This window comes from Podarcis bocagei (genome assembly GCF_964188305.1).
Source record: "Podarcis bocagei genome assembly, chromosome: 16".
Taxonomy (NCBI): Eukaryota; Metazoa; Chordata; class Lepidosauria; order Squamata; family Lacertidae; genus Podarcis; species Podarcis bocagei.
Genome location: NC_138142.1, coordinates 33,202,798 through 33,216,421, shown reverse-complemented (window position 1 = coordinate 33,216,421; position 13,624 = coordinate 33,202,798). Strand labels below are relative to the sequence as shown.

The 13,624-nt window shown below is 49.1% G+C and overlaps 1 protein-coding gene across 5 annotated transcripts; it reads right to left on the bottom strand.

The window, feature by feature from the left end:
• Positions 1-1,149: 1,149 nt before the first annotated feature.
• PPOX (protoporphyrinogen oxidase) lies at positions 1,150-13,587 on the bottom strand. 5 transcript variants are annotated; one of them, XM_081173330.1, is made up of 13 exons: positions 13,499-13,587; positions 11,521-11,614; positions 10,623-10,757; positions 9,103-9,218; positions 8,853-8,985; positions 7,509-7,653; positions 7,185-7,375; positions 5,499-5,559; positions 5,276-5,394; positions 4,369-4,482; positions 3,717-3,866; positions 2,329-2,371; positions 1,150-1,431 (listed from the first exon to the last, which is right to left on the bottom strand). In XM_081173330.1, the coding sequence occupies exons 2-13, from the start codon at positions 11,605-11,607 to the stop codon at positions 1,295-1,297; spliced, it is 1,431 nt and encodes a 476-aa protein (XP_081029456.1). In that variant the 5' UTR covers positions 11,608-11,614; positions 13,499-13,587; the 3' UTR covers positions 1,150-1,294. The 5 variants fall into 5 exon arrangements, with proteins under 5 accessions (XP_081029456.1, XP_081029457.1, XP_081029455.1 ...); XM_081173331.1 differs by having other exon boundaries at positions 13,466-13,584; XM_081173329.1 differs by having other exon boundaries at positions 13,368-13,569.
• Between the last annotated feature and the right edge of the window lie 37 nt (positions 13,588-13,624).

Here is a 13,624-nt window from a genome sequence, read left to right as displayed (position 1 = left end):
CAGACTACATCTCCCAGCATTCTTTGAGGGAAGCTGCGACTGTTCAAAGTCACACCATATCGCTTTAAGTGCAAGTCTGCATGTGGTCCTAGTTTACATATTGAATTCCATATTCATTATGTTAGTCCATTCATTTCAATGCAAAGGAAGGACAAACCAGCTATGTGTCATTCACAAACAAAGCAGCAACAGCAGCCGATGCTGATCTTACTTGCTAGAATAATTTCTGTCGCAGTCAGAACTTGGAAGTAAGCCCTGTTGCAAACATACACCTACTTCTGAGCAGGCACATGTATACCATTGCATTGCAAGTTAAAGCCGCAACTTAACACACATTTAACTAGTGCACATTCAGCTTCATGCATATGGCAACAATTTTTTTAAAAAAATTAAAAGGGGGCAGGATTCCAGGAAAAGGGACTTTGGCAATTGGCCCTCCAGCTGTTTGGGGACAACAATTCCCATCATCCCTGACCACTGGTCCTGTTAGCTAGGGAGTTGTAGTCCAAAAACAGCTGGAGGGCCAAGTTTGGCCACCACTGAGAGATTTGGGCTTCAGGCATGAGCCCAAGAACGTAACTCCAGTTTAACTTGCAGTCTTGCTGCACAGTGAATTCTAATGAATGCCTGCTATAGATCTCCTGCACAGGAGGAGACCTGCGTGGATTTCACAACTGCCTGAATCCTCAAGCTTTGCACTTTTATGTACGCAAATAATGGGAGCGAGAAATCAGCCCAACCACCCCCAGCAGTAGGGCTGATACATATATTTTTTTATTAGCAGACATTTATGAAATAGTTTTATGAAGAACTGAAGGGTGTTGGGAAGGAAGCAGGCAGGGCCCACACAAACCCCACCATCCAACAGCAGAGCATCTCAGACACTTTCCCCATAATCTTCAGACAAAGCAACGAACACTTCCAAGCACCAGGGGAAACCTCAAATTGCAAGGGACGGAGGAAAGCCAGAGGCTAGACACCCGCTTTTCCAACTGCAGCAATGCATGCTCCTAGTCCTCAGCGAGGCCTTCTCCAGACAGTGCTGAGCACAGAGTGTGTGGTGCTTGCGGACCAGATAGATATAAGCTCAGAGGAGCAAATCCATTCCAAGCTGAACCAACGCAACCACCCCCTTCTGCGTTTCAGCGTGAGAGGCCTGGATCTTGTGCCAAGAGATTCGTCAACCCCACTTCCAGGCAGTTCGCTGGCAGCCTTGGTTCTTATCCTGCTGAGAGGAGCACTTTGGGGCAGGAGTCCCACAAGCCGAGGAAAGACGAAGTTCCCTCTGCCTTTCTCAGGAGACATGGCCAAGAAGCTTGGCTGTGGCAGTGTGGGCACTGGAGATGCAGTCGTTGACCGAGACGCCCTCGTAGGAAGCCCCAACCAGGCTGAGAGGCAGCTTGTGCTGCTCCAGGTAAGCCGCTGCGCTCTCTAAAGGAAAGAGCAAAGGGTTAGCAAGGAACATGTGTCGCTGCCTTCTTATACTGAGTCAGGCCATTGGTCCATCTAGCTCAGGACTGCCTGCACTGACTGGCAGCGGTTGTCCAGGGGTCCAGGTGGGAGCCTCTGCCAGCTGATTTCCTGCAGCCATCCCTTCTGCTGAGTTACCACCCTCCCGCATTCTGGTCCCCATCATTCAACTGTTCTGGGAGAAGTCGAGAGAGCCACACAAACAGACCAGAAAGCAAACAGCGTCGCAGCGCGCCAGAAATATCCTTCAATTTGCAGCACCTGTGGCAAAAATATGTGTGTTGTCAGAAGGATGCATCCTGGGCCAGACACCACACGCACTGTGCTCCTTTGGTTTGGTCAGCTGTAGCTGGAGTACAACATGGCAAGAAGAAAGAGCTGTGCTGCGACCCACCTGGGGGTCCCAACCCCCTGGCTGAAGACCTGTGCTTCTATATACATAGAAATGTAAGGTGTTGCTGCGCTGGGCTTTTTGTGTGTCTTCTCTCTTTCTTTCTCTCTCTCTCTCTCTTTCTCTTTCTCTTTCTCTCTCTCAGGGGAAAAACACTATAAATAAGTCAAAAATTAAATCGTTATAACGAAAGAAAGAAAAAAACGCTATGCAAAAACCCCTTAGAAATTTTTCTTCTCTCTGGCGCCATCTGGTGTTGCATTTTTATAATGAATTCAAAACATTATTTTTTGATTAATGTAGCTGAGGCCTAACTCTCTCTCTCTCTCTCTCTCTCCCTCTCTCTCTCTCTCTCTCTCACACACACACACACACACACACACACACACACACACTCATATTGGAAGGCTGCATAACATGAAAATAGCTGAATTAAATTGTCTTGATAGTTAAAAAGAAAGGCCTACCTATGTGTTTCCAGTGGCCAAGAGTATACTGAGGAATGCAGGCCTGCAGAGACAGGAAGGGGCAAAGGGGTTTGCAGGTAGTCTTGAGCAACTCAAAATGTTTTCAAACAAATTGGAGTTATATATATAAAAAGAGATCCTGTACCCCTTTCTCTTCTCCCCTTCAATACCCCTCCCCGACTCTTTTTCTCTCTGCCACCCAACGCAGCGCCCTCTCCTCTGCTGCTTCCACACACAAGACACAGAAATTGAGGCTTGGACAGCAAAGAGCTGGGTTCAAATCCCCACAGCCTCCTCAAGCCATCAATTCTCCATCTGTACCATGGGAACAGCCAGCACAGTGGCTGTGTCATCACAAAAGCAACATAGACGGTGGGTCAAAGCACCATAGGTCTTAACCTCCGCCCAATTCTGCATTTTTAAAGCTCTCCATTTGTGTCATGCTGTGCACCATCTTGGCAATCTTTACATTCACCACCAGAAAAGTGAATGTTACCTTATTGTTGGTTTTCATTATTAAAAAAAAGTTTTAAATAGTTGCTTTTAACTTTTTTTAAAAAACACACACAAACACTGATAATTTCATTTTCATTCTGCTTGTCAACCACTTTGAGGGTTTCTTCTTTGCAAGCAGGACCTGTAAGACAGAGCTTTTCCACCTGACCTTTAATTTGAATTCAGCCTGATCTTTCATTTCCCTTCTCTTCCCCTCCTCTTTTATGAAGATCATCCGCTCTGTGACCCCACAGCTAATTCTCCCCTGGCCTCCTCGCTGGCCCAAGTAGGACCAATTCAGCCAGCTAGCCCTGGGGATGATCTAATTGATTTTTGAATTCTATTGTTATTCATGTTTTTATACTGTATTTTATGCTGCTTTTATAATTAAGTGTTTTAAAATTGTTATTAGCCGCCCTGAGCCCGGTTTTTGAACCAGGAATGGTGGGGTATAAATAAAATTTATTTTTATTATTATTTATTATACGTTTTGTGAAATAAAGGAAATCAATATAATCATAATAAATCAGTTCACTTTTCTCAGCTGGCTAGAGAATGGTGCTGAAAATGTCAAGGTTGCAGGTTTGATGCCTGCATGGGACAGCTGCATATTCCTGCATTCCAGGGGGTTGGACTAGATGATCCTCAGGGTCCCCTTCCAGCTCTGTGATTCTGTGATTCTTGAACTTAATGGGAGCTGTGCATCCAGCTGGAACACAGAAGGAGGTTTGTGGAATTAAGACTGACACTCTTCCACACCCCCATCTCTCTCTCACACACACAGAAGGAGGTATGTGGAATTAAGACTGACGCTCTTCCCCACCCCCATCTCTCTCTCTCTCTCTCTCTCTCTCTCTCTCTCTCTCTCTCTCTCTCTCCTCCAGGGTCTGTACCTTCTGCACCTTGACGATGCTGCGGGAGGGCTCGGCTGAGACCCCCAGGTGCTCCTTAACAGCTGCCTTGGCCCGGCGTAGCAGCACAGCGTGGGGGACGGTGTCCGGATCTCCGAGCCCCGATGTAAACCACGCACCGCCCAGCATCACCTGGGCAAAAGGACCGGAACGTTAAAAAGCTTGTTTCCCAGCCTGAAAGCTGCATTGCATTCTGGGACCCATTTTGGCACAGCACCCATTTTGAACTAGAACTCCCAGCCGATCTGAGGCTGATGGAAGCCGGAGTGTCCAAAAGGGCTGGGCTGAGGGAAGCTGGGCGGTGGTTTAGTGGCCAGGGTGAGTCAATTTCTGCAGGACAGTTCCCACTTCCAGCATCCTAGAGCTCCCCCCGATGAGCACAATTACAGGGGCAACACGGAGCCTAAGGAGGAGGAAGCTGCCAAGCAGTGCCACCCCCTGGACTGCTTGTAAGACAGCCAGGAAATAGGGGCTGGCTTAGAGCCAGCTGAGGTTAGTGGGGGAGTGCCCCATCTGCCCTAATGGAGGAGCCTCTAGGGGCACCAGGTTGACGAAGCCTGCATTAAGCCATATTTAGAACATGATCCTATAGTGGGGGTGGGAGGTTAGCCCCTCGCCCCCCACCGGCTCTTACTGTCAGGCGCATGCAAGGACCGCTGGATCCATCCTGCCCGGGGAAGGCGACAGAATCGTAGACGATGCCCAGCAACGAGCTGTCCTCGAAGGAGGGTACCAAGTGCCCAAATCCCTGGAAGGAAGAGATTGGCAGAAAATACACACAATCACACAAAGCGTGAGTTTCTTTATTTCTACTTCAACTCTGCCCTAAAGGTTCTGGGAAGAAGAACTGTTCAAAAACCAAACCAAAAATGCAAACGAAACCCATTCAAACAAACACACACAGTATTTAAACCTATTCCTAATGGTTGGGGCCACTCTGAAGAAGGCCCTGCCTGGGGTTCCCAGCCAATCTCGCAGATCAAGGGGCAGGTTGGAACATGGCTGGGCACACCTCCTTGAGAAAATAGGGGGAGGGCTGATCACGGCCTTTTGCAAGGACATGCAAGGACCACTGATTGTAGCTGAAGTTAACATTACAAAAATGTACACTCCAGATCTCTCAAAATTTAAGACTTAAGCCCCAGCCCTTGTCACATCACTCCATTTCTCTGTGGACATATAGAAATCTTTCCCGTGACAGCGCCAGGCAACTTTACCTGTTGAATTTCTAGCTGGGAAGGTGTCCCCACCCCCTCCTCCAACCGCTACATCTTCCTATGGGCATGTGGAGATTTTTGCCACATTCCCCTTTTATTTGGTTTCAAAGCTGTTGCGCTCTGTGACAGGTAGAAATTCACCTGGTAAAGCTTCCCAGTTCCCAAAGCAATAGATCTCACTATGGGCATGTAAGGATTTTCTCCTGTGTGACACAACAGGGGGGAAAACCCTGAGAGAAACGAGAGACATTATTCCTGCCTGCATTGCAATGGGAACCGACAAGCTTCGCGTTTTGAGCAGGGGGCATCAAAAAAGCCTCTTACCGTGACGGGGAGATGCACATCTCTGTACTGTAGGTTCACCACCCCCACAGAAACAGCCCGGATGGCCAGTAGCTCTCGGGCAAGCGGTTCGGCCCAGCCGGGGAGCGACTCAGCAAGCGCTGGAGAGAGACAAGAGGTAGGTTGAGTCTATTCAAGGTTGCCTAGGATGAAATGTGGTCCTTAGGCTCCACAGTCCCTGTTCCTGGACAGAGGATTCTCCTACCTTGGGCAGGCAAAGCGCTGATGATGTGATCTGCCTCCACAACGCCGTCCTCAAGCGCTATCTAAGGGAGAAATGCAGAGCCAGCGTCAATCAACGCTGCGCCATCTGCAGAAGGGTCTCTAACACAAGTGCAGTGATTTACCAGATGGTGCTACACTCAATATGCCAGCAAGTTTGGAAAACTCAGCAGTGGCCAGAGGACTGGAGAAGATCAGTCTACATCCCAATCCCAAAGAAGGGCAGTGCCAAAGAATGCTCCAACTACCGCACAATTGCACTCATTTCACACGCTAGCAAGGTTATGCTTAAAATTTTACAAGGAAGGCTCAAGCAGTATGTGGACCGAGAACTCCCAGAAGTGCAAGCTGGATTTAGAAGAGGCAGAGGAACCAGAGACCAAATTGCAAACATGCGCTGGATTATGGAGAAAGCTAGAGAGTTCCAGAAAGACATCTACTTCTGCTTCATTGACTATCCAAAAGCCTTTGACTGTGTCGACCACAGCAATCTATGGCAAGTTCTTAAAGAAATGGGAGTGAAGAGTCGGACACGACTAAATGACTAAACAACAACAGCCAGGGCCCTTTGGCTGAAGTCCAGCCCTCCTACCACCACCAAAAATGACCACTCAGAAAACTCTGGGTAATGTTCCCAAAATTAGCCTTGGCACCAAGCCCAGCGCTGGTTACTGCAGTACCCAATACGCTGGACTAGGACCTGGGAGACCGGGGTTCGAATCCCCACTTGGTCACGAAGATCACTGGGTGAGCTTGGGCCAACCATTGTCTCTCAGCCTGACCTACCTCACAGGGATGTTGTGAGGTTAAAATGGAGAAGGGGAGGGCCATGCCTGCCCCCCCCCCGTGAGCTCCTTGGTGGAAGTGGCGAGATAAAATGCAATAATAAAAAAGTAGGTCGACTCTTGAGTATGCTTCAGTGGGACACAACTCAATTTATAGTCAGGGGCAGCTGGCTAAGGCCTACACATGGTTACAGGTGCTTCCACAAGGAAATGGCGGCTTGTTTCTTCATATCACTTCGATTTATTATCGTTCATCATCCCACTTCAGTCCCACCTTTTTTCCCAGACTCTCAAAGTGGAGCACGTGGATCTCGCCCTCCTCACACAACAACCCTATGAGGCAGGTTATTTCATTCATTCATTCATTCATTCATTCATTCATTCATTCCCCAGCCACTCTGGGCAGCTTCCAACAAAGTATTAAAATACAATAGTCTATTAAACATTAAAAGCTTCCCTAAACAGGGCTGCCTTCAGAGGTCTTCTAAAAGTCAGATAGTTGTTTATTTCCTTGACATCTAATGGACGGGTGCCACTACCGAGAAGGCCCTCTGCCTGCTTCCCTGTAACTTGGCTTCTCGCAGCGGGAGAACCGCCAGAAGGCCCTCAGCACTGGACCTCAGTGTCTGGGCAGGCTAAGCTGAGAGATAGTGACTGGGCCCAGGGTCGCCCACAGTGACCCTCATGGCTGAGAAAGGGATTTGAACCCACATCTCCCAGGTCTTTGAGCCCAACACTTTAACCACGTGACTTGAACAGGCCTCTGCAGAAGTATCGCAAGAGGTGTGAATGGGGCAAAATTCCTCCAGAGCAGCTGAAGGGAGATTCCTAGAGAGGAAGCTACCTTATGCTCCTTTCTCACTCCTTAATGGCCCCTTTCTTACCCTCCAGGAGCCGGATGCCAACCTCTCCAGCCGCTTCACAGGGGCGCCACAGTGAATCTCCACCCCACGCTGCTTCACAAAGCCCTCCAAGGCTTCGGGGAGAGTCTGCATGCCGCCATGCAGCGACCACTGGCTCCATCGCTCGTCCCGGGCTCTGCGGATCAGAGGAGAATCCACAGGGGGGCCTTTCCCTGAAAGATAAGGAAGTTTGATATCAGGAAGTTTGATATCAGAAACTTCTCTATGCTTCCTTCCCTTCTGAAATTGCAAAACATGCAATCCAAAAGCCGCCTCCTTTTTCTCCGGCTCCCCTTGGCACCTCACCTCTGCCAAGGGCCATGCCCAAGATGACAGAACGGTGGCTCCGCTCAGCCTGGAACAAGGCCGGGAAGCAGGAGCGCACGCTGAGGGTTCGGCAGTCTCCGGCAAACACCCCCCGGCAGAGGCTGTCGATGACGATATCGGCCAGCTGTGGAGATCAAGGACGTAACACTCAAGGCAAGAAAGAGGAAACCCGCCCCGATGTTGGGTGAGGCGCTTTTTAAAATCAAGAGTGGAAAATTTCAGGCCCTGGGGCAAAATGTGGCCCCTTAAGCCTTCCTATCTGGCCCTTTGGAATCTTCCACAGGCCAAATCTCTCTCACTGGTCCTTGGGTGTTTTTGCCTGGCTGGAATGTGTCTTCGACCTTGGATCAGGCCTATTACTTGCCTGGATGGAGGATAATAATAATAATAATAATAATAATAATAATAATAATAATAATAGGGACACGGGTGGTGCTGTGGATTAAACCACAGAGCCTAGGACTTGCTGATTAGAAGGTCGGCGGTTCGAATCCCCGCGACGGGGTGAGCTCCCGTTGCTCAGTCCCTGCTCCTGCAGTTCGAAAGCACGTCAAAGTGCAAGTAGATAAATAGGTACCGCTCTGGCAGGAAGGTAAACAGCGTTTCCGTGCCCTGCTCTGGTTCGCCAGAAGCGGCTTAGTCATGCTGGCCACATGACCCGGAAGCTGTACGCCGGCTCCCTCGGTCAATAAAGCGAGATGAGCGCCGCAACCCCAGAGTCGGCCACGGCTGGACCTAATGGTCAGGGGTCCCTTTACCTTAATAATAATAATACCCCACCCATTGGGGCAGCTTCCAACACATATAAAAACATAATGAAACAGCAAACATTAAAAACTGATACAGGATGGAGAGGGGCGAATGAGTGTTATGTACAAACTAGTTCTCTGTGCAACGGTAAAATTCACATTCACTGCTCTGCTCACTTTTGCCTCTGACTCATGTGGCTTCTGGAAGGTTCTCCTGAAGCGAATGTGGCCCTTCGCCTGAAGGGCGGTGGGAGACGGGGAAAGTACCCTGCCCTTGTTTTAAGCAGACAGTAGCCCTGTTCTTTTACGGACAGGATATCTTTGAGAACATCTTACCCTGATGGGAGGCTTTGTGTGAGAGAAACAGGCAGGGCAGTGAGAGGCGTGGGACCCACCCTTCTCTCGGGCCCTGTGTGGAGCTGATAAGACAGACGGCCCCCGCCCCACCCTTGGTCCGCTTCTCCTTTCCCCCCCTGCCCTGTGCCAGCCAAAACAAAATGCCCCACCATAAAGAAAACCTTCCTGGCTCACTCCCCCAAATGAGCGCTGCCACATTTCCCCTCTGGGCACGTACCTCCTGGCCAAAGCGACGCCTCACGAAGGCGTGGATGGTCTCGTCCGTTTCGGAGCCGCGGGGGGACAGGAGCTCTTTCAGGCCACTCCAGACCAGAGGGCGGGTGAAAGGAGGAACAGTCCGCACGACACCACTGGAAATCGCCACCCACAAAACACAGTGGACAAAGTATCACCTTCCGGGCTCAGATAGGAAGGACGGGTTGATCTCAGGGCTCCCGGGAGCCATCCCCAGGGTTTCTGGAAAGTACCTGATACTCGAAGGGAGTTTATGCAGGGCTCCGCGGACATAGAGGAAGCGGTTCTTGGCTGCTGGGTGGTCCCCGGGGACAGGAAGGACATCTGCGTCAAGTCCGAGTTCAGAGACCTAGAAAGGAATCGCAACCCTTTTAACCCCAGTGCAGATGCTCGACTTCAAAATAGTGTATTACAGTGGTACTTCGGGTTACAGATGCTTCAGGTTACAGACTCCGCTAACCCAGAAATAGTACCTCGGGTTAAGAACTTTACCTCAGGATGAGAGCAGAAATCGCTTGGAGGCAGCGGGAGGCCCCAATGGCTAAAGTGGTACCTCAGGTTAAGAATAGACCTCCAGAACGAATTGAGTTCTTAACCCGAGGTACCACTGTATAGCAAAACATGATTGCTTATGGGGGCTGTTTCACTCCCCGAGCAATGCGGATCTGAAATGATTTACAGTGGTACCTCACGTTAAGTACTTAATTCGCTCCAGAGGTCTGTTCTTAACCTGAAACTGTTCTTAACCTGAGGTACCACTTTAGCTAATGGGGCCTCCCGCTGCCGCCGCACATTTTCTGTTCTCATCCTGAAGCAAAGTTCTTAACCCGAGGTACAGAGTCTGTAACCTGAAGCCTATGTAACCCGAGGTACCACTGTACAGTCTGTGGGGCTTAGAAAGCCGACGCTGAAGTTTCTAAAGATAAAACAACCTGTGATCATTTGTAGATGATGATGCATGGATAACAGCAGCCAGTGCCACCCAGATCAGGAGCTGCTTTTGGGAAGTGTCATCGCTGAGTAGCAGAGCATCCACTCCCAGGTTCAAACCCCAGTGGCCTCGCAATTCCCACCATGCTTGCTGGGGGCTGATGGGAACTGTAGTTCAGCAGCATCTGGAAAGCCAACGGGTTCTGGTACCTGACCTACGGCTTGAGGCAAACCAATTCTGTTTTGAGAACTGGCAAGCAGGTCCTTCTCTTGCTAATTCTCAAAATGGAAGAGAATTCAAGAGAAGGATTAAGAGGAGATTAAAGAAGAATGAAGTGGCTGCATGGGGAAGTAACGGACATATGTTTGTAACAGGACTGGGAAACCTGATTATTATTATTATTAAAAGCAATTGTATGAAATTAAAGTAATTCAGACTGATTTGTAATAATTAGGAAAACCAGTAATAAGAGAGAATTGGCCAGCAGGTGATTTCAGAAGTAGTCCACTAGGTTTAAGTATCATCTGTCTCTGGGTCAAGTGGCCATGTTTCCAGGGACAGGCTAGCACAGCTGGGAGGATCTTGCCAGGGATATATCATAGAACTGTGGAGTCGAAGGGGACCCCGAGGGTCGTCTACTCCAACCCTGCAATGCAGGAATCTTTTGCCCAATGTGAAGCTCGAACCCATGGCCCTGAAATAAAGTGTCTCATGCTCTACCAACTATGCTATCTAGGGCCTCAACTTATCAATTTATTTTATTTCATACAACTGATATCTACTGCTTGATTGTAAAGGGCTTCTGATTTACAAAATACATACCATAAGGAGGGTGTTCTTTCCCACGGCCCCAGCAGGGCGGATCCCCCTGGGCCCATGCTCAAAAACTGCCCCGTCTTCTGTACGGGTGGAATGGATCCATCCTCCGAGACGGCTGCTGCTTTCTAAAAGGATTACCTGGACAGAGAAAGGGTGGGGTGTGTGTCAGATATACAGCGCTGAGGCTGTTTAGGGCTTTAAAGGTCCACACCAACACTTTGAATTGTGCTCCGAAACGTACAATGGAGCCTTTCCCTGCTCTGCTCCCCTTGAATCCCCCAAATTGGGAATTGAAAGAAACTCCAGAACAGCACCCAGGGGGAGGAGAGTTTGTTAAGGGTACAGTCAAACCTCGGGTTACAGACGCTTCAGGTTGCGTTTTTTCAGGTTACGGAAGTACCGGAACGGGTTACTTCCAGGTTTCGAGGGTCGCGCATGCACAGAAGCACTAAATTGCGCTTTGCGCATGTGCAGAAGCGCCAAATCACAACCCGCGCTTTCGCAGATGCGCCGCTGCAGGTTGTGAACCCTGCGGGTTGCGAACGTGCATCCCGCACGGATCACGTTCGCCACCCGAGCGTCCACTGTACTGAGAACTATTAGCACATCCCCAGTTCCCCCCCCCCCCCAGAGCTGCAGTTCTGAGTTTAACACTCAGCCCTTCTTCCCAGGGAACTGTAGCTCCGTGAGGGGAACAAGCGTCTCCTAACAACTCTCAGCACTCTTAACAAACGGCAGCTCCCAGAATCCTTTGGGGGGGGAAGCCATGCTTGTCTAAAGCTGTGCCCTTGGTCACCCGCACACACACAATTGCCAACTTAAGCAGCAAATGCAGTGCTGTTTCCCTCCGGGCCTTGCCCTCCAGAGAGCAACAGTGCCTCACAGACAGTCCCACACTCACCTTGGGTGCCTGGGGGCTTCTGGCGAGGTAGTAGCAGGTTGCAAGGCCGCTCACCCCCCCACCAAGAACAGCCACGGTCCTCTGCATTGGGATTCTAGAGAGAGTCGGGCAAAGGATCCAGTTACGTACAGGGGGGTCACCCACAACACCATGCCCCCCAAATTTTTATTTTTACATTTATTATTCCACAACATTCATATACTGCTTGGCTGCAATGAAAACCTCAAAGCGGTTTACATCTCTTCCTCCAAGGAGATCACAGTGGCATCCATATTGACAGCCGTCTTCAGTTCTCACAACAACCCTGTGAGGTTGGCTGGGCCTAGAGATAACAAGTGGGCTGAAGGTATCCATGCCACCTCCGACACCATACATTTAAAGCACTTGGCTTCCTACAGGAAGTGTAGTTTACCCGTCACAGAGCTATAATTCCCAGCATCCTTAACAAGCTACAGTTCCCAGGATTCTTTAAAGGCAAGGCATGGATGTGACCCCAGTCAAACTGGAGAGGGGAATGTGTACACTTTGAGCGCCTCTGAGAACAGGTGGGAGGCGTGTGTGTGTAATAAATAAATTAGATTTATTTAATATAAATATAAAAATAAAAATAAATATATATCTATGGGTTAACGTGATATTTAGAATACTTATGTGTTTTTAGTTAATTGCTGGTTTTTATTTTTAGGTGTTTTTTTAAAAACCAATAAACTTTTCATAAACGCTTTGAGGTTTTCTACAACTAAGTGGTATATAAATTTTATGAAATCAAGAAATTAACTTCACCATGTGCACTTTATAGAGAGGAAATGTTCCACTCTGAAATTGTCGTCCCCTCAAAATACCTCCCCAGCCCATATTTTTACTTGCAATTGAAAGTTTCCCACCCCCAGATGAGTCTCTGCTGCCACTCCTGGTTGCCATTATTAACACACATGAGAATACATTTTTCAGCCCACACAACGCAGTCTGGAAGCCTTCATGAATGTGGCTTGTTGCACAACCTGAGGTGCTCAGCAAAGTAGCCAACACTTAATGGGGTTGTGACTACACAATATATTTAAAGGACATTTACCCACCCAAAGAATCCTGGGAAATGTAGTATGCCTTCTCACAGAACTACAATTCTCAACACCATTATAAAACTACAGTTCCCATGATTTCTTGGGGTGTGTGTGCTTTAAATGGATGGTTTGCATGCAGTCTATATTAAGTGAGTTCAAGTAATCACACAATTCCCTTGTCTGGTCACCCCACCAACCACCCCCTTCAGGGAAGATTGCGCTCTTCCCTCCCCCCATTCACTTTACTACCTTATTTGCACCTAGCCAGCCACACCCACTCCGTGTCCCCTGTAAAGACCAGGGGTCATTTGTGATCACAATGAAAGCCTTCAGTGGCATAGTGGTGAAAGTGTTGGACTATGATCTGGGAGGCCAGGGTTCAAATCTCCCCTCTGCCACAAAATTCACTGTGGGTGACTTCAGTCACCAGCTCTCTCTGCCTTAACTCGCAGGGTTGTTGCGAGGATAATATGGAAACCACACATCAGCTCCTTGGAGGATATAAATGCAGTAATTGATGAGTAAAACTCTTTGCAATTGCCCCAGAACCTCACCAGCAAATATGCCTTCCAACCCGTCATTTGATGACATTTCTCTTCCTGTCTGTAACGTGCACCCACCCCCCTGATATCCTATCCTTGGAACAATTTGCCCAATTTGCCCTCCTGTTATCCCCCCCCAACCGGTTCTACAACGCACCCCCTAACCCTAGTTCAAGGCCTCCTTTAGTTGCCACCGATATAATTTCTCTCTACCATAATAAACACACACTCCAGACCGACCCACCTCGATTTACAGCGACTGACTCCTCCTACACCAATATATCCTCTACCCCACTCTCTGACTGCGTTCACACGAACACAAAACACACGTGTACCACCCACCCCTAGTCCTCGGGCGACGTCCGGCCCCCTTACTCTGATGGCTGCACGTTGCATCCACTTCCCTCTTTCTTCCTCTCCTTCTCAACCCCCGCAGCTGAGCTCAGGGCTCCTCCCCTCCGCCCAGGATTGGCTGATAGGGACAATGACGTAAGGGTTCGG